Source organism: Nannobrachium achirus, assembly GCF_963921795.1.
Source record: "Nannobrachium achirus genome assembly, chromosome: 8".
NCBI lineage: Eukaryota > Metazoa > Chordata > Actinopteri > Myctophiformes > Myctophidae > Nannobrachium > Nannobrachium achirus.
The window spans coordinates 14,680,530-14,708,029 of NC_137817.1; the positions used below are offsets into that span (position 1 = coordinate 14,680,530).

Sequence of the window (27,500 nt, forward strand, 5' to 3'; positions counted from 1 at the left end):
TGGGCCTCAGAATAATTGATAATTGACAACAGATTTTAACGATAAATTATAACATTAATAGAACAAAATATTTATGTTAAGAACTATTTAATGGTATTTATTCATTGACTTGAACCTTGAACATTTTCTTTGTCGTACTGATAAATAGGAACTATAGGAAAGTATACTACGTTAGTTCCAATGATCCAAGCCGAAGCATAATCGATTAATTGATCACTAAAATAAGATGTCTATATATGTCATAATATTTAAATTAATTTGTCCCTTATCTGTTGCCGTGCCTTTAACAACGAGTCTAAAAACAGATGCCATGCGTTCTCTCCCTGTTTGGAGAGTGATGCAAAGAGAATAGACTCCGTGTCAGAGAGCTGTAAATCTTTCAGAATTTGAATTGGCCAGCGGCCATTCTTCCAGATTGTATTCAGATCTCCTGCATTCTTTCATCCTTCTTCAGAGTCAATGGGGATGATAAGTCATTGAAATAAGTGAAATAACTCTATATGCTGATAGGAATCATTGTTGGTGTTTGTTCAGTAAGAGGGGTTTTCCTCGTCTCCAATTCCTTAGTAGACAGAAAATATGTTTTATGTTTTCAGATTGGGATACCAACCAAGAGAGAGAACCCATACAGGAAAAACTAAAAAACAAATGATAAAGAAAGAAAAAGAAGAGACACATTATTCAAACAAATACAATTCCTACAAGATTACTGGTATCACGAAAGGGGGAGGAAAAAAAGCCATAGATCATTATCCTTCCAGTGAGAAATAGTATTATTTTCCACCAGTCCTTTCAAGGACTCCTCTCTCACCTCTCCTCCCAGATTCCTGGGATCCCATCCCGTCTCCATCCATCAGTCTGGCTCTGACAGACACCCAGCTGCAGACCAAAACACTTACTATGGCTTTTAATCAGAACATAACTTAATTTTCCATACCTCTCTTACGGACAGGACAGCAGATCGTTTTGATGTTAGAAAGCCAAATAATGTGAGAACAATTGAGTACCTGAGACGAAAAACAGTCTAAGTCCGTATTTTAACATTTTGGATAAAGATATTTTGTTTTATTTATCAGACTGTAAACCACACACTAGAAGTCTTTAATCTCTAAGTCTTATTGTACTCCCCACTCATTTTGTTGAATTAGTTTTTTTTTTTACTTAACTCATATATATATTAGGAATTATAAGACATACTACTTATGGAAAGTGGAAAAACAGTAGGCCTATATCTCCAGCAGTTTGTGGAACAACAGTCTAAGTCCGTACAAGCAATATTCAGCAGACAAAGGGAGCAAATAACATTGAAACCGACAATTAAACAAAATGTGGTTTACAGTCTGGTAAATTCAAAAATATATATATTAAAAAAAAAAAAAAAATATGGACTTATACTGTTATTCATCTCAGGTACTCAATTATATTATGTTGTATTGGTGTTTAAACAGCTAAATGTCCCATACACGAGGCTGTGATGTCAGGAGTGGAAGAAGAACCACCCTGGTAAACTCACCGAGCACCGCACTGCAAATAGAGTTTTTAGTGCTAGACATTTTACAACGAACAGTTACAGGCCAATACTGTATTGCAGGGGTCTTCAACAGGGGGTCCGGGACCCCTAGGGGGTCCTCACAGTTACTTCATAGGGGCCACCAAATCTTTGTGTGATAGGATCATTATTTTCAATGAACAGCTTGAACCCTCGCATCCCTATTCTGAGGAGAACTTTAGCCAAAAATAGCCGATCTACCAGCTCTCAACACCTCGCAGCGCGAGGCGTTGGGAGCTTGTAGATCAGCTATTTTTGGCAAATAGGTTTGGTGTAGAGAGTGAAAAGGTCAAATTTACTGAGTATCTGCGGTTTGGTTAAATGTCTGAAAAAACACATTAAAGTGATCCCTGGCTAATACGACAAATATGCCTTAATACATTATAATAGTCCTCTATAACTACAATGTAAAATTAAAAACACCTAAAATATTTTATTTCTCCTAGAAATAACGAATCTTTCACTCAATAGGGGAAATGCCTGTCGCAAGTTGATGATGTCATAAATGTCATGTGTGATCTATCCCTATGGAATTTACGGCATGCATGTGCAAAAAACACATTTGAAATATTGATTTGATGCTCATGTTAACCATAGGAAATATTAAGTTTGTTTTTATTTTCACATGCATGCCATAAATTCCATAGGGATAGATCACACATGACATTTATGACATCATCAACTTGCGACCCTGTTAAGTTAAAGATTCGTTATTTCTAGAAGAAATAAAATATTTGAGATGTTTTTAATTTTACTTTGCAGTTATAGAGGGCAATTATAATGTATTAAGGCATATTTGTCGTATTAGCCAGGGATCACTTTAACACAAATCCAGCATAGACTGATGACAGTGCTTTCATGAAATCGATGAAAATCTGCAACACAATGTTATACAGTATGTACTGGGGGTCCCTGCTTTATCTTCCTCTCAGTTAAGGGGTCCTTGGCCTGAAGAAGTTGAAGACCCCTGCTGTATTGTATTGTAAATTCAATACAGTGTGTGTGTGTGTGTAGCCTACTACTACCAACTTCCTCCACTCCTGATGTAATGATTCCTCAATTCCATTCTGCCACCATAGGCCTACATAGTGGCCTATTCAGAACTTTTCATTTAAAGTTAATTTCCAAAGAATTAGATTTTAAAAGCAACTGATACTGCCATGCATCAAACACGTGTGACACGATGGGATGGGGGATCCCGTCACATCAGAGGGCCAACACATGGCCAGATGCTGCCCTAACACGTCAGAGTGAGAATGTGTTTCCCATACCTTTAACAACTAATACAAAAAGCCCATGCCATGTGTTCTCTCCCCGTCTCGAGAGCGATGCAAAGAGGAGATCAGTGTCAGAGTGAAAATGATTCAGAGTGATATGGTGATGCTGTCCAGAGGTGGTAGCAGCAGCTCAATTCTAATAGCTGCCTGCCTGGGCCCTGCGTGGGGGAGGGGTGTGTGAGGCGGTGGGGCGGTCAATAATAGGCCAGTTGTTTTCACAAGTCATAAAGAGGTCCCTTAATGTCAAGTTTCGTCCCCGGCCCTGGGAACATCCACTGCAGCCCCACCTGTGTGTCACTGCTACTTGTGGTGCCTCATTGTATATAGAGAGACAGCTTGCACCAGTATGTGAAAAGAATGTTATTTGTAAGCTTTAAGCCACTTAAGTTAAATCCCATATCGTCATTGCCGGGTGGAGACCTCGTATCTCCAAGTTTCAAATGTGTATGTTCTTTCACAAAGTAAAGCCCTGCTTCATCATGCAAGGCCGTCGCACTAAAGTAGCGGTGCGAGGCGCTGTGTGCTTGTAGATCGGCTGACTAGTTTAAATCATTTTTAAAATGATAAACGCAAAACGAACGGTTTTGGACGTACAAGGTTTCCACCCGACAACGACGATATACTTTGTTGTGTATAATATATAATATAATATACTTGTAAATGGGCTATTCTCACCATAATCATATAGACATAGGATATTTTTGAGAACTTTTTACTACTTACAATGACAAGTCCAAACTAGAGACACCAGGGTCGACGCGGTTAATTTGAGGCCCAAAGTTTATGACTTTAATTCCTTCCACTATTCGTTCCATCCATTCATTCATTCATTCAAACTGCATCTCTGGAGAGAGGGAGGAGGACATTGAACACTGAGATGCCAAGGTTTATAAAACCATAAGCTCACAAGAACAACCCCTTCCAAACATTCCATCCTAACCTTTCTCACCCCCTTGTGTACGAGTCACATCCATAACATCCACCTCTTCCCCTCATTACGTGTTCAAATCCTCACCCTCTTGCACCCCGATAAACACCACCTACCCCATCACCCCGCCACGCTACGCCCCCACTGGCCCTGAAGCAGCAGGGGTCAGGGGGCAGAGATCATCCAGGGGTCAACAGGAAATGGTTGTTCTCCCTGGAACTCAGGTCCTGACCCGAGCGCCCCACCACTTTTCATTTCTCTCTCTCTCTCTTTTCGTTCCCCCTGAAAATGCTAGACACATGCACAGACACACACTCCTTCTCCTTGTCTGTCAGGATGGACTCTCTCACCCCCTCTTCTCCTGCCTTCTCATTAGCTCCTACACAGGAAACAAGAAATGTTTTTTTTTTCTTTTTTTTTTTCTTTTTTTTTTATCTGAGAGTACAGAAATATAAGAATTTAGCGGTGCATTGTGGCTTGTGAGAGCAGTCTCTCAGTCTCTCTCCAGACCATGAGTACAGTTTTTACTATGGTGAAAGAAATGCTAATGCACTCCTTTCCATGCCATACCTGAAAGGCAGCGTTCAAGAGAATGACCTTGTCCAAACTCTCCTGAACTTGAATGCAGCATCTTATATTAAAAGAATTGCCCTCTCTGTGTAGAAATCCATGCCGTTACGCCACATCTCCAGTATTGACTTGATTATGTTTAGATCGGTGTGCTGCGACGCGCTGTGAGCTTGGAGGTCGGCTATTTTCAATATTTTCACCAAAACGCCCCTTTTAGAAATGTCAGCCCCTGCCTCTCAGAGTCTCTAACATTCTCTGCACGTCCCTGTATAAGATATTGCAGTTGCAGCCTACAGTATGAATCCTGAAAACGTTCCCTCTGGCATCCCGAACAAAAATTAAGCATAGAGAAACTTGTTTTTGCTTGTGTGTATACAGCTGAGCCTGCAGTGAACAAGAATGCAAAGTGCACTGTCTGCCATTATAGAGCATGACATTGCGATGCTTAAAAGGAATCTGCTCTACGGTGATTCTTACAGTACTGTAAATGGATGGCCGGTCTTACGGGGTCGACACTCAACACACAAGGCAACAGTCTGGGGGTGAGGCTGGGAAGACTGAGATGAGAGGTCATTCATTCATACAGATCAGGTTAGGGTCGTGTCTGTTGGTTCTGCCGCGTTGCCAGGCCATTCTCTCTCTCTCTCACCAACACACACTTCATTAGACAGTGAGAATGCATTATATACAATGCATAAGATCTGCTATGCACAGGTTCAGAAAAGAATGGGAGAGAATGGGAGAATGGGAAGAGAATGGGAGGGTGTGCATTCACCCGGTGGGATCTTTGCATGTTTGTAGATGCATTTTGTGTATTGCAGTAATGTACTATATATATTGTGTGTGTGTGTGTGTGTGTGTGTGTGTGTGTGTGTGTGTGTGTGTGTGTGTGTGTGTGTGTGTGTCAGGGAACATTTAAATGTACATCTGAGGAAGAGTGAGATATCTTTTTGTATTGTTACCGGACAGTGTGTGTGCAGTTAACAAGGAGGTGCTATATATATATACACTCACACGCTGTATATATCAGAAATGATTCGAGTCATTGCACTGTCAATATTATAGTATGAAGAGAGAGATATCTCTCTCTATAAGAGCCATATGATACAATATGAAGATATCCACAGTATGTGAGTTATTACAGAGTCATGGTACGATGGCACATGGTACAATGTGAGTCCGCGCACTGTCATGGTACAGTTGCGAAGAGATCTGTGAGTCATTTGTAGAGTCATGGTACCGTGTGTGAAGAGATATGTGTGGTGTCAGACTTCATTGAACGCAGCATGTGTTGCTGCTGCTGGCTGCTACATTGGCTACAGTGTCTCACCGCTCCTGCTGGTTTGAGTTCCAACGTTTGTGAGCTTTGGGGATATTAAAGGCAAAATGAACACACGTGTGCGACGCGAACATGATAATGCCTGTGTGTGTGTGTGTGTGTGTGTGTGAGTGCATAAATATGTATAAATCCCTGTGAACATGACGTGTGTGTGTGTGTGTGTGTGTGTGTGAGAGAGAGAGAGAGAGTCAGAGAGAGAGAGAGAGGAAGGGGGAGGTACTCTGGAGATCATTAATCATTCAATTACACACCTGTCAGAGTTCAGACAAGGGGGAGGGGGGGAGGGAGGGGGGGGGGTGCAGGCGAAAGAGAAAGGAGTGGAGGACTGCAGGAAAGGGGGAGACGTGGAGAAGTGGAGGAGTGGAGGAGTGGAGGAGGGCACACTGAGGGGGAGGAATGGACACAGAGAGCGGCAGGGAGGGAGGTGCAATCAAAGCATGCCGATCGAGAGATACCAAACACAAAAAGGAGGAGAAAGATGGTTGGGAGAAAGACCAATAACAACCCAACTGACAGGAGAAAGATGCTGGGTTGTGACCGGTGACCAAAGGCCAGGACTTAAGGCACGCACGTACGCACGCACGCACGCACGCACGCACGCACACGCACACAGAGTCCAGGTCAGTCCAGGACAGAACAGACAACACTGTCACATAAAAAATACTATAAGATGATCCTGCACAATAAAATTCCAACTCTGTGAGTGTATAAGAAATTACAAATGGTGGACCCCCATTTGGTTACATTTGAGTACACTCTTTGAGTTAGAAATGCATGAATTTACCGTGTACACTGTACAGAAACCAAATAATTAAAAAAGTAAACAATTAAAAAAGGGAAGTTATGCACATATCCCCCATTATGACAGGCAACAAAGAGCAATCACTCACAGTCTCAGCTGGGCAAAAAAAACATTCAATATGTTAATTATTCCCTAACTGCACTTTATTCATAAATAAAATATTCATCTTCCACTGTTACATTACACGAAAACGTGATGCGGTAAATAAATCAGTAAGAGCCCTTTACCTCTGTATTTTGAAGACTGACATGAAAAACCTTTGCAAAAATAAGGCTTCTAGAAACATTTACAAATGGATTGTTTATCCAATGCCATACATTTATGTTTATGTATAACCACTTGAACCAAATCCTATTCTACAAGCTCAAAACGTGACACATTTTGAATTTGTAGAATTTGGTCATGAGTAAAAAAAGTACAATGCCAATTCAGGCCTATTTGACTAAAGAATAGAGGGTTTAAGTGGTTAGGTCTGATTCTAACAGTGGATCCTTAGCACTCATTTCCACTGTGTACTAGCACTTCCAGCATCTCCATAGCCTCTGCAAGGACAAGATGTTGTTGACTGTCTCTGGAACATTATGCATAACAACATGAGGCTAGAATGAGTTAGAGGAACACAGTTGTTTATGAGAATAAAACACAAATGAATCATAAAATGAATTTCTTCAGCACCCTATATGAAGGATGCTGTTTCTAACTGCATGCATGTGTGTGTGTGTGTGTGTGTGTGTGTGTGTGTGTGTGTGTGTGTGTGTGTGTGTGTGTGCATGATTTTGTATTTTTATGTAGATGCAGCACGTCCTCTGTTTATGTGTTGTGTGTGTGTGTGTGTGTGTGTGTGTGTGTGTGTGTGTGTGTGAGCGCGCGTGCATGCAGTGGTGCAGCCTCGACTATATGTTTAGCAGCAGTACCCAGCACTACGCCTCAGGCCATAGCCATCTGTGCACCCCCCTCCCTCCCTCTCTCTCTCTCTCTCTCTCTTCTTTCCTCCTCTCCTCTCCCCCACTCTCCCCCCCCCCCCTCCCTCCCTCACATGCCACCACCATGGCCATATATCTAATTTATGGCCGCCCTGAGTGTGCTACGCACACCCAATGTATGCATAATATATCACATGTGTAAAAGAAGTGTGTGATCGTCTGTGGGTCTGCGTAAGGCACCAAAAGGTGTGTGTGTGTGTGTGTGTATCTCAAGACTGTATTCCTTCCTCAGTCGTATCCCCTGATCTGCTACTGTAGTGTGTGTGTGTGTGTGTGTGTGTGTGTGTGTGTGTGTGTGTGTGTGTGTGTGTGTGTGTGTGTGTGTGTGTGTGTGTGTGTGGAGGCCCAGCTGTTTCTGGGCCTTGACATCCACATGCAGGCAGAATGCCAGATGTCTCATTAGGCAAATTTGATTGGCTTGGTCATTTAGAATTCAGCAATGAGATGGTTCCATATGTACAGATGCATGTATGAGAAGGTGAGTGTGTGTGCACGTGTGTGTGTGTGTGTGTGTGTGTGTGTGTGTGTGTGTGTGTGTGTGTGTGTGTGTGTGTGTGTGTGTGAGAGAGAGAGAGAGAGAGAGATTTACATAAGAGGCCCTATCTATAAGTATTTACATGTGTATGTTGCCTATGTGTATATGCACTCACATGCTCTCTTTGCACTCATTATGGCTTTGCATGCATGTGTGTTGTTTGTGTGCGCGCCGCGACCATGCATTTATGTGCGAGAGAAATCTGTGTGGACATTATCTAATTTGTGCGATGGTGTGTTCCAAAAAGTCTTCTTGAGGGGATATAAATAGATACTAGTTTTTTTTTTCTTTCCCCCAGCACATTCGAGAACAGAAATATATCTCAGTTCTATCAACAATATGTCCTCCCTTACCAAGAATCCACTTAATACATTTTAATTTAACAGTCCAAACAGGTAAACATATTCAACCAGTGTTGCTGCCTGCAATACAAAGGCTGTATAATGGCACATAGTAAAAGTACAGTAAACTTTTCACAAGGTGTAATGCTGCACCCTAGTGGCCAAAATGGGAAACACACAAATATCACTGCAAGGTGGTAAAGTGAATGTTGGCTTCAAGAAATACAAACATACTGACAGATGTTGGAATTTTACAGCTTATATTTAGTTTAATTTAATCTGGGTGTGTAGCAACTCATAATGTAATAACGACTCATAATGTAATAACGGCTCATAATGTAATAAAAAAAATGTAATAAAAACTCATAATGTAATAATCAGCTCATAATGTAATAAAAAAACGAGCGCATAACGTAATAACAGCTTTTTCAATAATGTAATAATGTAATAATGTGTTACATTAAGAACCTCCACATAGGAGGCTCATAATGTAATAAAACTTCATAATGTAATAATGTATTTTTATTACATTATGACCTGATTATTACATTATGAGCTTTTATTACATTTTAATTATTACATTATGCGCTCGTTTTTTATTACATTATGAGCTGATTATTACATTATGAGTTTTTATTACATTTTTTTTATTACATTATGAGCCCTTATTACATTATGAGCCCTTATTACATTATGAGCCGTTATTACATTATGAGTTGCTACAGGGTGGCCTGTAACAGGAATGTCCATTACAATGATGAGTTAGCAAAAAGGAGACATTGTACACACAGTGCCAACCTAAGGAGAGGATTGAGGAGGATTCACTGCTACATTACAGCTGTAGAACATCAACAACATCCTGTTTAAACCATGGTCACATCTTCAAAGGACTCCCTGAAAGCAACTGTACAAAAATAAATAAATATAAAACTTAAGTTAAAAAACAGTTTTTTACCCCCCTGTTATAAGACTATTACTATACTATTTACTTTACAATTTGTTTGTTTTGATCAAATAATCAAATAAATATATACATCAAATCCAGTACCCTGGGATCAATTGAACCATTCAGTTGATCCTCCTCCACCCTGCCTGCCTCTAAAAATAAATATTTTTTAGTCCTTTATTGATCCCGCGGGGGAAATAGTTTCCACTTCACCCAACTGATGGCTGATCAGATGGTCAACGATGAGCCTTCGGGGGAGGGGGAGCTGTTAGGGGTTAAATGTCTTGCTCTGGGACACTTCGACCTGTACAGTACATCAGGCATTATCCACTAAGCCAGTGGGCTGGCACATGATTTCGTTTGTAGATCTGCTATTTTCACAATATCTATCCGTGGAACCGAGTCAAACAAACAATGTGATGCCTCAACTCCTACAATTCCAAGTGCTTGAGAGCCACTGCAGTAAGCTATGGCTGCCCCAAAGATATCTCCGTTGTCCACATAACAACACTATTTTTGCGGGAACTCCTGTGAAGAGGGACGAGCGTGCTCTCCCCCTCTGCCCCTTTACCTTCTTCTCCTGGCTCTCCTTCTTTGTCCTCCGCTCCCTTCTTCTTCTTGTCTTCTCCTGTGGACCGCCCATAACTCCTCGGGGCCGGTACTGGCTGTTGCTGTGTTGGCTGGGATGACGGGAGTGACGGAACATCATCACCGTTATCAGCCTGTGCTTTCACCACCTCTTCCCTCACCGGCTCTAGAGTTCTACTGTCGCTCGGCTGCAGTGAGTCCGTTTGGGCCAGGTCACTTTCTCCGTCCCGTTGACGTCCTGGGACTGTCGCGGAGCTCTTCTCTGCCCTCTCCTTGTGCACCGTCTGCCTGCGGATGGTCCGCCGGTGAAAGCTGCGACGCGACTTGTTTTCTGTTATAAGACAGTGGATTGTTTACATTTACTGTACAATTTGTTTGTTTTGATCAAATAAACAAATCCGCCCAAGCTGACCTGGTTCAAATCCAGTGCTCTGGGATCAATTAAACCATTCAGTGCTCCTCTAGTCTGGGATCAGTAGAATTTTCGGGTTTCTGATCCGATCATGAGCGGAAACAACCTACTGTACGTCATGTTGTAGTCATCAGAAACAACCTACATCATGTTCTACACTTTGGCTGGAACTAGCAAACCGAAACAGCTTTAACCCAAAATAATTCCCCGTGCTCAAGGGCATCATTTTAGGGCCTACCCAATAAACTTCTTGATGCGGTGTAGTTTTGCTTATTTTGGAAAAGTTTGTTTGGTATATCCATCTTTTAGTCCAACTCGTAGTGACTGGACAAGACTACACTTCTCGAGCATTTAAATAGGGATTGGGGAAACAAACGGGGGAACAACACAAAGCAACGCTTGCTTCTTCTTCCTGTTTGCGGTTTAGGCCATGTCGAGGTGAAAAGTCTGGTGACGCAAGGTTAGTGCTCCTCCACCCTGCGTGCTTCTAAAAATATATTTATAGACTTTTATTGATCCCGCAGGAAAATATAGTTTCCACTTCACCCAGCGAATGGGTGCTGAGATGGTCACGATGAGCCTTCAGGGGAGGAGGAGCTGTTAGGGGTTAAAATTATTTAACCTCTGGGCTGGCACATGATGTATTACTTGCGCCAGCAGAGCGCGCAAGTAGGGTGATCGGTGCTTCTGTATCCGGACGGCTGGCAGGACAAAGGGTGTGTCTGTATTTGTCTAAAGGCCCTGCCTTTGTACTGCCAGCCAGCTGGAAACAGACAGCACAGAACACACTACTTGCAAGCTCTGCTGGCACACAAGTAGGCCCAGATGACAGTGAAGTGACAATGAAGGACTTTTTAATATCTCAAAATAATTTAAAGAAAAGAAGAAGACCATTGACCACTGCATCAATAGTAATCAACAATCTATATAAAAACTTGGCCAAATTGTCAAATAATAATAAAATAAAAATAGCCAATCTACCGATCTACCATTTTCACAATATTTATCCGTGGAACTGAGTTAAACAAAATGTGACGCCTCAACTCCTACAATTGTGGTGGGGGGGTCACGGCCTGAAATGGTTGAGAACCTCTGCGCTATTAGCCTCGCAAGCCATCCCGAGCTACGTCATCACCAATGTGCTTCCTTTCTCGGTCTGGTGTCCCTCCCATCGAGTCTCTTTATGAGAATTTACGTTCTAATTTCCAATCAAAAGGCTGCATTTCGAGCGAACCCGCCTCACACCGCTCCTGATTGGTCGAGCGGCTGCTACAGCTCTCGCATTTTGTAAACAAACATGGCGGACCCCATGTCCGACGCGAGTTCACAAATCGCAAATAAAAGCTGCATTAAGCGAAGTTTTATCTGAAATCAACGGCATCTCATAACTTAAAAACGAACAACAGTTTGCACCTTTGGAAATTCTGTCTGGAAAAGACATATTTGATGTTCTCCTGACGATGTTTTGATGCGCTGGTGGCTACTGACTGGACGTCATCGCGTAATGCATTGTCTATGGAGAACTCCCAGACTCTCATTTTGGAGAGTCTGGCTGTTGCGAGGCTACTGCGCTATGGCTGCCCCAAAGATATCTGTGTTGTCCACATAACATCACAATGGTGGAACGCTCCTTACCTTCTTTATCTTCTCCTGGCTCTCCTTCTTTGTCCTCCGCTCCCTTCTTCTTGTCTTCTCCTGAGGACCGCCCATCACTCCTCGCGGACGGTGTTGGCTGTTGCTGTGGTGGCTGGGATGACGGGAGTGATGGAACATCATCACCGTTATCAGCCTGTGCTTTCACCACCTCTTCCCTCACCGGCTCTAGAGTTTTCACCACCTCTTCCCTCACCGGCTCTAGAGTTTTCACCACCTGTTCCCTCACCGGCTCTAGAGTTTTCACCACCTGTTCCCTCACCGGCTCTAGAGTTTTCACCACCTCTTCCCTCACCGGCTCCAGAGTTTTCACCACCTCTTCCCTCACCGGCTCCAGAGTTTTCACCACCTCTTCCCTCACCGGCTCTAGAGTTTTCACCACCTCTTCCCTCACCGGCTCTAGAGTTTTCACCACCTCTTCCCTCACCGGCTCTAGAGTTTTACGGTCGCCCTCCTCGCTCGGCTGCAGTGAGTCAACCGCACCACTGGAGGGCATAGTTTGGGGCGGGTCGCTTTCCCCGTCCTGTTGGCGTCCCGGTACTGTCTCTGAGCTCTCTGCGACCGCCTCCCTGTACACCGACTGCCTGCGGATGGTGCGCCGGTTCAAGCTGCGACGCGACTGGTTGCAGTGCAAGGTGCGCCTGCGGTGCCATTGGTTGAGAGACTTCTGGGCCTCTGTGCTGAGCTGGCGGGCGGCGATCCGCGGTCGGAAGCTGCTGATGTAGTAGAGAGAGGCGTACACCGACGTCAGGTAGTAACCCTCTGTGGAGAAGAGGAACAAAAACACAGACATAATTACACTAAGTGAGACAGAGAGTAAATGTGCAACCTGTAGCTTGCCCAAATAACAAACAACTCGACACTTGGTCTAAGTGTGGGTGACGTGCTTGAAAGTGGAATTGTAGGGATGGGCCATATGACATTTGTGGCAGATATCGATATCAAATATAATTAATTGCTGTTATGGTCGATAAACGATATAAACTGATGTCGATATGATCTCATTCTGTATTAAAAAAATAATCATAATTTTGTCCATGAAAAAGGCATATAAACACTGATTTTGAAAAAGCAATGCCTCTTTATTCCAAAACTAGGGATGCACCGTTATTGAAATGTGTTTGAATGAGTGTCCTGAGAGTAGCTTGTGTGTGTCTCACTCACTCTCTCCTTGCAGCTGTGTGGGATCCAGTAGCTCCATCATATAGTCAGTGTCCAGCTGTAAGGTGGCCACGTCACTGCGAAGCAGAGTCCATGTCAAACAGGGCAGGAAGTCATCTGCTCCAAACACCGCACCTACAGGAGAGGAGAGGGAATGTCATTTGACTTGGACATGGAAAATATCTTGACCTGAGGTCCTACAGCATGGGTCGTCACAGGGGGTCCTCAGAGTTACTACAGGTGGTCCTCCAAATCTTTGAGTGATAGAAGGTTTTCTTTCTACTTTTTTATATTAACTACTTGAACCCTAGTGTCATTATTCTGAGAACTTCAGACAAAATTAGCCGATCTACAAGCTCACAACGGCTCGCGCTGCGAGGCGTTGTGAGCTTGTAGATTGGCTATTTTCGGCAAAGAACTTGTGTAGAGGGGAAAAAGAGCAGACCAAGTACAGAGTGAAAGATCAAGTTTATTAACACATCGGGTGCCCAGAATTATTCGACGTTTAATTTGCTGGTGCCCATGGCAACCCGCCATTTTACCTACCTTCGAAGTACTGGCGAGAAAAGTTATCCGAGTAAATGTAATCCAAGTATGTCCTGTTTATTTCGCGAAAATCTTTTCTTTCAGTCAGGACCGTTTTTTATCAATTCTAAGCCACAGTGTTTGTGTTACGGCCGGTAGAAGAGGCTGCCGTTTTGATAAAAAAAAGAAAAAAGGAAGAGAATCCGGAGTAAACAGCATTTTTGTGCAGCCGTTAAACAGGAAGTCAACGAGACAGACAGCACGTCCAGGTGACGTAATTTCGCGCTGCATGTTGGGACATGGAGTTTGTTTCATCACCGCGGTAGCCAAGTGCAGTAGCTACAGTACAGTATAGTTTACTGTACAACGCGTCGAACGCGCTGTGGGCACACGTAAACATCAAAGAGATTGGCGCGTGGGCACCACGTGGGCGTTTAATGTGTTAAGTATTGACGGTTCAAGTGGTTAAATATCAGAAAACACAAATTGACATGAATCCAAAATACACTGACGATTGTGCTGTCAAACAATGAAACTATATGGAATCTATGAACAGGTTGTGGGGGTCCCTGCTTCATCTCGCTCTCAACTAAGGGGTCCTTGGCCTGAAAACGTTGAAGACCCCTGTCCTACAGAGAATCTTAAAGTAAGACAGAAATGTGAAATATACCTGGGCTTGCGTTGGCGCTCATGCTCGCATAGATGCTCTTGCAGGCCTTGAGCAATATCTCCACCTTCTTGCTGGGGGAGTAGGCGGCGTGCACGCTGCTCCACCTCTGCTGCATGCGCTCCAGGGTCAGGGCGTCGGGGACCCCGGCCCCGGCTGACCCTTCCAGCTCCTCCAACGTCCGCACCTCCAGCACCTGCTGGTTCCTGCGGAGCGAATCGAGGCTTCCGTCTTGGTCTCGGGACGCTTGCAGGGAGGAGTACAGGTGGGTGGACACGGGCTTCAGCGCCACCTTGTGGAGGGCCAACTCCACCATGGAGTCTACAGGAAGAGGAGAAGACAAGGGATGAGAACGACGATGAGTCCATCAATTATTGGATAACTGGATGTCGCTGAAATATAGAAGAAACCTTTTATATAGGACAGGGGTTGGCAACTTTGATGAGGGGAGGGCCACTATATTTCCACATTCACTCCAGAGGGCCACACTGCATATACTATCAGGCATTTGTCTCGTATTTTAACTTGTGGGTCATGTTTGCATGTTTGGAATTGGAACAGCTGAAATCAATATAATATATCATTATTCTGATATTAACCTGCGGGCCGCATTAAGTGAAGGTGGGGGCCGCCAGTTGCCCATGTATGATATAGGAGGAGACAATTCATTTATTGTTTCACTGAAGTGCTAAAAAGTTGTGTAATCCTATACAGCAATGGTTCTCAACCTTTTCAGGCCACGACCCCCAAAATAATCATATTTGAACTGGGGACCCCACCCTGACGAGCACTAAGAGTTGAACCATGTTACATTTTGTATAACACGGTTCTATTGCGAAAATACTTTGGCCGACATTTAATTTAACATTTTAGAGGTATTAAAAACAACGCCTCATGTGAGCATGTGGATCAGCTATTTTCACAATTTCTGCCTCTAATATTTTACACTTTGGTCAATATTTAATGTAAAATTTTAGAGGTATTAAAAGACCCTAACATTGTCACTTTAGAAGTAAGCAATTTACCCCGAGTGAGAGGACATTATGCTCTCATAATGTCCGCAGTGAGGGTGTTATCGGACGAGGCGCAGCCGAGTCCGATAACACGCTCACTCAGGACATTATGAGAGCATAATGTCCGACCCCGAGTGGTAAATAGCTTTTCTACCACTTTTTCCCGTATACATGAAAGAAAACACATAGTTGTAACTTGCAAGGATCTTAAGTTACAATCATTATTGCCTATAAAACTTCCGCGAGACAGCAGATAGTTCCACAAACAACATCTTCTACTCACCAACAGATGGCGCCAACTCCATACTAATCCATGCGTCTAGCTTACAGCTAAGCTAACGTCAGTTAGAAGTACCGTTCCGGCCGTAAATAGAGGCTGTTCGCTTCCAGAAAGGCATAGGTTCAGAGAAAAGGGGCTTTAAAGTTGGCGGATTGCATTGGATCCAAATAAATCGGCGACTATAGCATGCACGTTAGTAAACATAGGACCGTTGCCACCGTCATTTGTTGGTTGGGGGAAGTCCCCGGATGTACACTGAGGCGCATTGATCTCGGACACACAACTTTGCGGCAGTTGTCCTCTCATAACCTCCGGAATTTAGCCAATCAGAATCCAGTATTTGAACACGTGACTCGAAAAAGTGGTAGAAATGTGCAGATACCCTCTACAGTGAGCACACACTTAAATATTATGTTGGTTTGTTTACTATTGAGACAGAAAACAATGAGGCACATTAAGTTAATCATCTGGGGACCCTGCAAAATAACTTGGGGACCCCCCCTGTGGTACCCGACCCCCAGGTTGAGAACCACAGCTCTACAGAGGGAGCTCTCATCTCTCCATGGTTCCCACCCATTTTTACCAATTAATTTTCAAAACTTTGCTGAAATATTTAACCCAATTTCCAGGACTATATAACAATAATTCAGCTCAATAACAAGTTGTGAAAATAGCCGATCTACATGCTCACAACGCCTCTAATATTTGACAATTTGGCCAATGTTTAATTTGTCATTTCAGAGTTATTAACAAAATCAATAACGAAAGACAATGCATAGCTATTTCTTCCAGGACCTTCCAGGACCCTTGATCAATACCAAAACTTTTCCAGTACTGGAAAAATATTTTTCTAATTTCAAAATATTTCCAGGAATTTCATGACCGTGGGAACCCTGTCTCTCTCTCACCCAACTCTTCGGCCGGTGTGTCCGTCATGCTGTCCAGCAGTGTCTGGACCTCGGGACAGTCCAGCAGCGTCTCCCGCAGCGCCGTGAGCGACGACCTCACTTCCTGCAGGAACTCCAAGCCCCGGGGCCCGCCGGGGTCCACCCCTCCCCTCAGCGTGGTCTCCACGAACCCCCTCGCGGCCTCGGCGAACGCCCCGCACCTCCGCTCGCCCAGCTCGTGCACGCGGATGGCCAGCCTGGTCTGGGCGCTCACCAGCCCGCCCACGATGGCCTGGCCCACCGCCGAGAGGCGGTTCTTCACCTTCAAGGTTCAAGGGTTCAAGGTTGTACTTTATTGTTACGTCTTTTGTACAGGTACATAAGAGTAAAACCGATTTTTGTTCGGCTTCCTTTCAGACAATGCAGTGGTATATATAAAATAACAGCAAAACAACTAAAGAATCATCTAAAGATAAAATAATAAGTAATAATAAGTAATAATGACATAGGAAAGAAAGAGTGCAAAAGGCAAAAGAGCATCCTCAGCTGTACACAACACAAGTTTTGTATATTGTATACACCAATGGCATTATTTTCCCGTAGTAGCTACTGTACTTTAACTTTTTGTAAACAACTTCACAGTGTGTTCTATGTGAAACAGGTTGGTATAAGTAAAAACTTCACAGTACACAGTATATACACTGTTCACTGAACAAAATGTTCCCTTAATTCTTTGAGCTTTCTTTGAGCAGTACTACAGTATACTATACTCAAATAAATTAAAGTGGTACTATGTAACTTTTTTTATAAAACAAATCTTAAAATTCTCCTAACTATTAAATCACAAAAGTTTTAGAAGATCCGCGCCGTGAATTTCAGCCTGTAAAGCCTTCTCTGTATGTAAACTGAGATCCTTGCCGTGGACCGGATCTCGCGCCAAAATTGCGTCATCACACTACCGGCCAATCACAGCGAGGGTTATACAACTGCCGGCCAATCACAGCGCATCTTGAAGTGGGGTCGCTATGGCAGCCATATTTGTTGTCGCCCGTTTGTACCATCCCTTCTCTAGGTAATTTCGCCTACCAGGCAGGGTGAAGGAGTCCGTATCTCTGGAATTACTGAACGCACAGGAACAAGGGACCCCTTAAAAGATAGATCTCAGCGAGGTGGAGGCAGACGCGGGGGTCTGAAGGTACGAAAAACGTCCGAAAGACGCGGACGCGACCGCGGTTTGCTATAGGGCTAATGACCACTAGTTGGGCATCTTACACAGTATGGCTTTAAGGGAACATTTTTTTGTTCCCTTCATTTCTTTGAGCAGTATATGTATGTACAGTAGGTGCAGTTCAGCCCCACAGTATCTATTTATGTACTGTAGGTGAGGCTCGAGCGTAATAGTGTATGAAAGGGACGAGTTTTTTTCACCTTGTCGGCCAGCCGCTGTGTGCACGGGTGGATGGAGGCGGGGCTAGACGTTGGAGCGTCCGGCTCGTCCAGGCTGTCCATCTCCATCTCCATGCTGCTGATGGACAGCGAGTCCAGCTCCATGGAGGAGCGGGCGCTGGGAGTCAGGGAGGACCGAGACCTGGGCGGAGGCAGCCACACGCCGTCCTCGATCCAGGAGACCCTGGGAGTACAGGGATGGGACCATTAGCCGCTTTTACTAGGAATCATTTTAAAGGTAGGGTAGTTAAAATGAGTTGAATAGCTCTATATTCAGAAAGTACTCGGGCCGGGAAGCCAATTCTATCCAATCAGGATAGAGAACTCAGGATACAGATTAAACAAGTGGAATTGGAAGTGATGACACAAAGAAATGAGAATATAAAATATGAGAGAGAATATAAAAATGAAGCTGATAAATGGGTACTCTCTCCTGATTGGCTGACATTTTACCACCTATACCTGAAAATTACTTTTATGTTTATTAAAGAGCTGTAGAGACAGGGAGAATCGTTACTGAACACAGTCTATAGCAATGAGTACTATTAGAACACTATCAGAGAATATAGTGCTTTAAACGTTTTTTTTTTCGGAACCGGCGCGAAAGGTTCGGATTCTCCGTATGCGGAGCTGATGTCTGACATCAGGGTTTTCCGGAACCGGCACTGTGTCTGCAGAGATCTCTATATATGGGAATAAAATGGACGCAGACAGACAGATACAGATATCTCCATATACGGGCATAAATGGACACAGTCAAACAGATGGTCAAAACGGGTCCTATGACAACAGGTATAATGGGTTATGGTTAGGGTTTGCATTACAGAGCGGAGCATTCATTCCCTATTTACATCGTTCCCTAGTTGGTCGGCCCCTGACTAGACGCTTGGCCGCCCAAAATGACTTTTATGTTTGGTAATGTATGTTTTGAGGACGATACTTCTCTTTTACTCAAGTAACATGTTGAATTAACTAACTAGAAATGTGCGCTTAGTCGAGCTTAGACTACATAATTGGACAAGACTGATGTCATCGACATGACATCAGTACAGTAGTGGAGGCTACAGTTCCAATATAAGTGTCAAAACACATAATTCAACAGCACTTGAAGAGGCTGCTTTTATTCACCATCGTCTTTTTGTGAAATGTTGAGGTGGACCGTATGTCTGAAAGGCGGACAAAAATCTTGTTATGACATTGCTGCTGTTCCTGTGGAACCCAAGGTTTACTACTTTGGAAGGTACAGTAACATGAATGACAGCCATAAGATTGAAGTCCATATCTTCAATATAGTGTCTTTGTGCTGGAAGTTGCCTCCAGTGACGACTGGAAGAGGAGAACATCCTGTTGAGGTTCCCTCCAGCCGCTGGGGACACACAGCCGTACTGGTACAAGATATAATTTACATCTGGGGAGGTTGCCCACAATGCAACATTCTTTATGCATTTGATGTCGACACCCACATGTGGTTGAAGCCCAAGGTGTCAGGGACTGTTCCAGAGGGGAGGGACGGTCACTCAGCCTGTGTCTTTGGGAAGCTCATGTATGTCCATGGAGGATACTGCCAGCTGACTGTACACACTAATGACACCTACAAGTTGGACACCACAATAATGGTCTGGTCTTTAATTAACACCAGAGGCACTACACCACCTGTTTCAATGGGTCACTCTGCCACCATTATCGGGACAAAGATGTTTGTATTTGGAGGCTACGGGGGCCAGGATGAATACTACACCAAGATCAGAGTGTTTGACACAGAGACCAACTGCTGGCTGAGGACGCCTTCTTCACAGCTGCTTCCAGAAGGACGCGGTTATCATCCAACCTTTACCTACAATGGAGAGCTGTATATATTTGGTGGCATCTACAGGAACCAGACCTTCAATGATTTGTGGAAATTCAATCAAGAGACCTCCACCTGGAAGAAGATTAACCCCAAGGGAAAAGGCCCGGATAGGATGAGAGGGATGTGCTGTTGCATTGTGGGAGATCGTATCATCCTCTTTGGAGCATACTACACACTATCCCATAACCTATACATCTTAGACTTTAGTCCTAGTCTGAAGTCATTATGCAAACTAGCCGTTATTCAGTACGGTCTGGAGCAGTCGGGACTCCCACACAATATCAGGTGGGAACTGGCAGCAATGACTAAGAACAGCAACAGTAGTGGACACTGGACAAACTAACTAGTTAAAAATAATGGGGACTTCTGTTTTGACGCGTGCCGTCCGCAGCCGGTGTGTGTTCCCCTTTACACGGATGTTTAAAGATGTAGCCTTTATTTACTTACAAAGAGATAATACTTTTTACCAGTAAGACTCCCTAATCGGGAGATAAGCGACCACCAGGTTGCATGTATGTCTGCAAACAACCTCATGGTGGCGCTAGAAGAGGGCCATGTGAGAAATCAGGGGCGGATGTTGTGGTTTGCCAGCCAAGGAGTGTGTGTGCAAAGTTTGGCATGGATAGGGGAAACGCTGCCGGAGATAAGAGTAGGGCCAAAAGTGTGACGTGACGTGACGGACAGAGACTGACTGACAGCCGGTGGAGATTTTCATAGTAATTATCAGTCGCAATTAGTGTGGTTGCCCCCGCAGGGCAACCAGACTATAGTACTTGTCAGACTTTATTCTTTCCACGTCAGATAAACTTTATTTTGCCGCGCTACTCCTCCCACAGTTTTGGTGGCACGCAATTGGGCCATATGTAAAATGGACCAGCTTCATCTGGAGTCTGGACACGCAGGAGATACATTATATTATAGTTTAATTTATATAAATGTATTTGTGAATTAATTTTCTCCATTGACCCAAAAATGGAAAGGACTGACATCATACCCGTAGATGTCTGACCACATGAGACTGACACAGTATGTCCATATATAACATGGTATGGGTATATAACAAGATATGGGCTTAATATTGATGACATCAGGGATCTCCACATATGGGCATAAAAGGGACATTAATTTATTTGTGAATTAATTTTCCCCATTGACTTGAACAGGGAAAATTCAAATGATAATACGGAATTAATTCGCAAGTGTGACTTGCGTCGCGGCAACCACACTTGCAATTTCCAGTTTTGCATCTTTGTTAACAATCTGGATGTAGGTGAAGTTTTCTGTGCTTTCGACGATTAGGGAAGGGGAGGGGAGAGGTCAGAGGGCCGAAGCCTACTCACCCACCCCACAGCCCCTTTCCCTAAGACACTCCCTCAGTCAGACAATTTTCCCTCACTAGTGATAATTACTTTCCTGGATTTCAACTTAAGGTGAATACTGCACAAGACCAAGGGCCTGGACAGAGCCATAAATCCTATCGGATGAAAAACCAACAGTTGAAGCACTCCACAATATCCAAATATGGAGGACCAGGTATAAATCACCACAATCCGAGGAGCAGGGATTCCCTCGAAATCCTCTCCCCTCCAGACCTCCCTCTCCCCATTACCAGCATCCAAACAACACACCCAGAAGCCATAACTATGGACGAGGGTCTGGAAGACGTCAGAGCCGGGGCAGCATTTGAGATGGGTTACAAGTGACCTTTGAACCTCAACTGCTAAGATGTTCTGACCAAAACAGAATCAGACTATAATATTGGGCTATTGAACTGCCCATGGACTTGAATGAATTAATTCATGGGATGCCAAAAAATCCTAGACAAATACAAATTGACATTGACTTTCCCCAGTTAAGAAGGGTCTCTTCTCGGTTGGACCGAAGATTTATAGACCCTCAGCCCCCATTTCCCTGGAACGCTATCACCTCCCCTTATCCCCCTCCCTCTCAATGGACTCTAAAAGGACTTTAAAAATGCAGTGATTTACTGATGATTATTTACACTGACAAAACATGATGAGAATGTCGATGTTACCTCGTTGTGGGGATCATTGGGAAAATGAATGATGATTAGAAGGAAAAGATTGCTAATAAATAGAACCATTAAGTCATAATTGCATGTCCTAATGAAGTAGGCTTGGTTATGTTATATCATGTGATTTTGTTTTGTTTAATCCAATTGAAATACAAGAATGTGTTGTCTCCCCAATATTTTAATAACTGTGGAATATTATAAATGAAATATATGTGTTTTAATGTTTTATATAACGATTGTATCGTTAAGGGATCATAGAAGATTTGGGTGATTTAAGTGTTGTGTTTTGATGTCAAGACTTTTGATTCTTTAGTCTGCGATAACACTGGTAGAGTTCAGGTATTGCATCAGGAGAGAAGAATGTGAAAGAAAACATAATATTTAACCTATACAAACCAGGCTGTCAAAGTGATAGAAACTAAAAGGTCTGTATTTTGAGTGATTAGGCGCCAGCCACAAGTTGGCGTGGAAAAAACTGATATTTCGTAAGTGGGCGTGCCAATATAGATAAATCAAAAGATAGCGTGCAAAGGGTGGTATAAGTAGCGCCAACAAAGACAGGAGTTGGGGCATTAGGGTCTGGACGCGCTTGGCGTGAGGGCTGGCTGGAGGACTCCAGCCAGCCATGGACAAGATTGGACATTTTAACTTTGGAAAATTTAGAACGTTGTGAACCGTTTTAGCCTACGTGGCATGGACTTGGGAAATATCCCATATTTTATGGACTTCAGTTTCATGGACAATATTGGACAATATTGGACATTGTGAACCATTTAGCCTAAGGATATTTGGCTGATGGACTTGGGAAATATCCCATATTTTATGGACTTCAGTTTCAAGCTTTTTGAAATGTATATTTTGTTTTAATAATTTTTGTGACTTTTATTATTTCAAAGGTTTTTTAATAAACCATTATGGAATTATTGGACATTAAGAACTTGTCGCGTGCTCTTTTCCCAGTGTCATTCTAGTGAGTTTTCATGGGAATGGAGGGGAATCGCCACTATTAGAATGTCCAAGGAATCACGTCACCGGCAGAGAAACAGTTTGAGAGTGGCCCCTTTCCAAGATGGAAAAGCAACAAAGCCTTCATCTCATCCGTGTCCAGAAGTCGCCTCGTAAGAAGCAACTCTGTCAGCAGCAAAAGTCACTTCATCAGTGTCTAAACCAGTGGCGAGTCACCGCTGGTTTTGACCTTGGAATATATCACAGCATGACGGACGTGCAGAAAACTCTGCATTTCTACAAGACAGTGTGAGATTCAAGCACCTTAGTAATGTAAAATAAAGACAAATCCATACAACTATGGCAAAGGTTTACATTGGATTATCGCACTGTCAACAATCTTTCTAGTTTTGCATGTATTATTTGGCTACTGCATTATTTGTATTTCGAAAAGGCAGCAACTAATAAGAAAGCCAACAAAGAAATCTTGTGGTGAAAATATAATAAAAATCAAACCTCGGTTCGAAGTGAAGCGGTGAACTGTTATTCTATGTGTTCTAGAGTTATGAACTCTGTGATCTGTACATTCTTTATATTCTGAATGAATGAATGAATGAATGATTTTATCTGGAGGGCCGAATTGTCATGTGAAGCTTGACCAATCCTCAAAGTATCCATTCATCAGACCGGGAGGGACACTACACACATATTCTGGACGTACAGGACAGATAAAACCTATTCATTCTGAACTGAAATGGCCATATATGGACATGGGACACACATTTTGCTTTTTGAAAAAGCCTATTCATTCTGGACGTACGGGACAGAAAAAACCTGTTCATTCTGGACTGGAGTGACCATATATGGACATGAGGTGACATACATTTAGTTTTTGAAAAAGCCTGTTCATTCTGGACTGAGATGACCATATATGGACATTAAACACACATTTTGTTTTTGAAAAAACCTGTTCATTCTGGACTGAAATGACCATATATGGGCGTGGGACACACAAAGCCACTCATTGGAAGCGGTTTTCACCGCTTCAAAAACTCAAATTTACAAATGCTTTTTTTTATATGTACATCCATAGTTTTCTGGAATAGATTCACACGTAATAATCCTGATAATGTAGGATTATTTCTCTCACTATAATGGTACAACGGTCTGTCTCACCCCCTACCTGTAAGGGGAGACGATACCGCTGGCAGGCAGGAGCTCTGGGTTCACATCGGAGGATGACGTCACGGCGGGGTAGATGGAGCCGGTGCTGGAGACAGATTCTCGGCTGGGCCGTCTCAGAACCACCCCTGCTATGGCGGTGGGTGATGTGGGTGATGTACAGGTAGGTGTGGCAGGGGGCTGGTGGGAGACTGGCTCTGACTGGGCTCTGGTTAGTCCTGTAAAGGACAAAACATGATGCTGTGGCATAACATGATGCTGTCGCAGCAGACGTTGTGGACGCTACATGGAAAGGGAGAGACGGCTGTGGCGGCGGCAGGTTTATCTATCGATCGCTGATCATTTCCAGTTACCGTTGTCATCTGCCGTAGCCGTCCAAAGCTTAAAATGCCTAATATATCTGTGGCAGGGGGATCTACAAGCTATCAAGTTTGTAGAAATTTGGAGATATGAGTTTCATGCCCGACAGCGACCACCCCCAAAAAATGTCTCTATTAATAACTTATTACCATGAAGCTGTGATTTCATGGAGAATGTTTTTGTCGCTGTCCTTCACAGTAAATGAAGAATTCACAAATGTTGAATTGAAGGTGGGTCACGATTAACTCATTCTGTGCCTATCCCGAACATGTTCGGGATATGTTCAATCCAAAACAATTTCTTTTTTATTAATTGACTTACCCTGAGCTGCTTGTAGAGTCGTGGGTGGTCCTGGCTCGTCCTACGCTAGCCAGCTAGCCATTTTACATGGTCCGACGATATATTCCATTAAAAATGGTTTAAAATACATTTTTGAGACCCCCAATGTTCACCGAATGTTCAGCGCCGCTTCCGGAACGTAGTCCAGTGTGCCTATCCCGAAAATGTTCGGGATTTTTAATGAAATGAATAAAATGATCCGAGGCCTTTTGAAGCCTGAGCCTAAATTTAAAATCCAGTGGTCCAAATCCTGGGGAAGCCATGCCGGCCGTGAGCCACGAACGTAGCCGCGAATCGCCGCCGAATCCAATGAAAAACCACATCTTTGGAGGCCCATATCTCTGGATTGTGTTTTTAGGGATGTGGCGCGAGGTTTATTTACGGCGAAATCGCCGAAAAATGATCTTTAAAATGACAAAATGGGAATAGCTATTCTGTTAGCATTATCATCCGGGACCTTTCCATGACGTGCACGAACGTGAGCACGCGCGTCACTGCAACGTGAGTCCCCGGATGCTAATGCGCTCGCCTATGGGAGAAAGCCTGGCATTCTTTGGCGCCATCTAGGGGCTGGCACTGGTAGGGTTAACAGCAAAATCACAAATCTCAATCTGTTTACAAACGAGTTGTCTTGTCCAGTTGCATTATTATTAGTACTACCAAAACACTGCATTCTCACTCAAACTCCTCCGCTGTAAACAGTTTTCACATTGCCATAACGTGACTAATCAAAAGGACAGTAATAATCAAAAGGAGTACTTTTGATTATTTATTTATTACTTCCTTACCTGAGCTCTCTTTGCTGCTGTCCAGGATTCCCTGATCCAATGAGAATGCTCTCTGGTTAAATAGCCCAGAGCCTATCCATGGCTTGGCCGTCTTGTTAGTACTCAGCGCGGTGGAGAGCTGAGAGCTGATTGGCTGGCGTGCAAGCCAATCATCTCCATGCTCATGCAGGTAGAGCGGGTTGATGACACACACGGCCCCGTTGGCTGACGCCATCTGAGAAAACACACACGCACACACTCAGATGAAAATATCTTGTATGTCATGTTTGCTGTAATCTGTGGTATTCACAGATAACAGTAAACATGTCAACATGTCACCAACATGCATACGTCTACAAACATGTAGTGTTCGGACACACACACACACACACACACACACACACACACACACACACACACACACACACACACACACACACACACACACACACACATACACACACACACACACACACACACACACACACACACACACACACACACACACACACACACACACACACAGAATGTTGTCTATACCTGTATTGAACACATGACAAGGTTTGGCTCCATGTTGGTCACGTGATCGTTCTGTGGGTCAGAGTTCTTGCAGAGCCAGGACTCTATGCAAGAGAAGATTCAACTATAAGAGTGGTCCTCAAAGTGGGGTCCACCTCAAGGACCCTCAGGGGTCCTTTGAGGTGGTTACATATGGGCCCTTGCAGGTCTGTAACTCTGAGAGTGTAGAAATGGAACCAAATGAATTTGTACACTCTCAAGAGTTATGGGTGTCCTTGAAATTTAAATGAACTATACTGACAGAATTTACCAGCTGACACTAGTGGAGCTGAATGTGTGCATGTAGAATTTCACATGAAGCACGTGCCAGTAGGACAGAGAGGAGCACTCACTGGGTTCCAGCTGAGAGAGACGAGGGTCCGTCTGCTCCGTCACACTGTAGACCCATGATGGGATGGACAGACACACAGACAACACATCCCTGAACACACACACACACACACACACACACACACACACACACACACACACACACACACACACACACACACACACACACACACACACACTCCGAAATGAGACAAAACAGAGCTTCTCATAGTAGGTGGACATCACTCCCACCCATGTAACTCTAGAGCTGTCCTCGTCTGTGAATGTGTGTATTGCTTTAGTTAAGTCACATGACATGTTGTGAAAACACATGTCTGATTTAAGCAACACAGTAGGGTTGGGTGGGGTGGTGAAACATGTCAATTAATCACAGTCAACAGTTTTGCATACATGCCTGTACTATGAGGGAATGCCAGGGAGGATAGTGAAGGAAATGATCATTTCTGTATAATTATAGAATTAGAATACCCCCCCCCCCCCCCTCAAAAACAAACAAAACAAAAACTAATTGTCAGCCCAAAAGTACAGCCAAAGTAAGTGACATTGATGCTGTGCAGATCTGCTTACATTCGCATTAAAACAAAGAGGGTTAATTCCGAGGGAAGTACATGCAATGTTTTTTTTTTTGGAGTGGGGAGACAGAGACACCAAGTTTATCTTTTGGGTCTCTTCTCTAAAACGTTTGCGAACCATTTCTACAGTATGGACACTTTCTGCAGTTGTTCTTTCCCTGGCTTTTCTCCTTGTGAGAAAAAAGCCAGGGAACAAGGTTATTTCAGTGTTCCATAAATTGAACCTTTGGTTCTTAGATATTCCATTAATAGAGATTAAAAGGCACGGCTGACCGATCAAAATTAATCCAGGTTACTCACCTGGTCAGAGAGTAGAAGAGCACCAGCTGTGGCAGGTCTGAGAAACCTAGATGAGACTGAGACAGCTGGAAGGCTGAGAGAGAGAGAGAGAGAGAGAGAGAGAGAGAGAGAGAGAGAGAGAGAGAGAGAGAGAGAGAGAGAGAGAGAGAGAGAGAGAGAGAGACACACACACACACACAGAGACACACAGAGAGAGAGAAAGACAGAGAGACAGAGAGGAAAAAGTGTACATATGTAGTTACGTCACATTCCAAGATGCATTGAACAGACACATTACTAAAATCATACGGCCAGTGCCGATGGTACCAGGTGTATGCCAGTACGCATTACAGGCATTTGC

At 43.6% G+C, this 27,500-nt stretch overlaps 1 protein-coding gene across 1 annotated transcript in view; it reads right to left on the reverse strand.

Moving 5' to 3' along the window:
* Positions 1–9,048: 9,048 nt before the first annotated feature.
* Positions 9,049–27,500, reverse strand: part of rinl (Ras and Rab interactor-like) — a 26,207-nt gene continuing 7,755 nt past the window's right edge. Inside the window, exons 5-15 of the mRNA XM_080731730.1 lie at positions 27,161–27,233; positions 26,291–26,379; positions 25,920–26,002; positions 25,401–25,614; positions 23,915–24,131; positions 17,885–18,086; positions 16,478–16,778; positions 14,280–14,597; positions 13,088–13,219; positions 11,906–12,685; positions 9,049–10,189 (exon numbers count right to left, since the gene is read on the reverse strand). Of these exons, the coding sequence (XP_080587856.1) occupies positions 9,738–10,189; positions 11,906–12,685; positions 13,088–13,219; positions 14,280–14,597; positions 16,478–16,778; positions 17,885–18,086; positions 23,915–24,131; positions 25,401–25,614; positions 25,920–26,002; positions 26,291–26,379; positions 27,161–27,233 (2,861 nt within the window). The 3' untranslated portion in view covers positions 9,049–9,737. The remainder of the gene's footprint in view (positions 10,190–11,905; positions 12,686–13,087; positions 13,220–14,279; positions 14,598–16,477; positions 16,779–17,884; positions 18,087–23,914; positions 24,132–25,400; positions 25,615–25,919; positions 26,003–26,290; positions 26,380–27,160; positions 27,234–27,500) is intronic.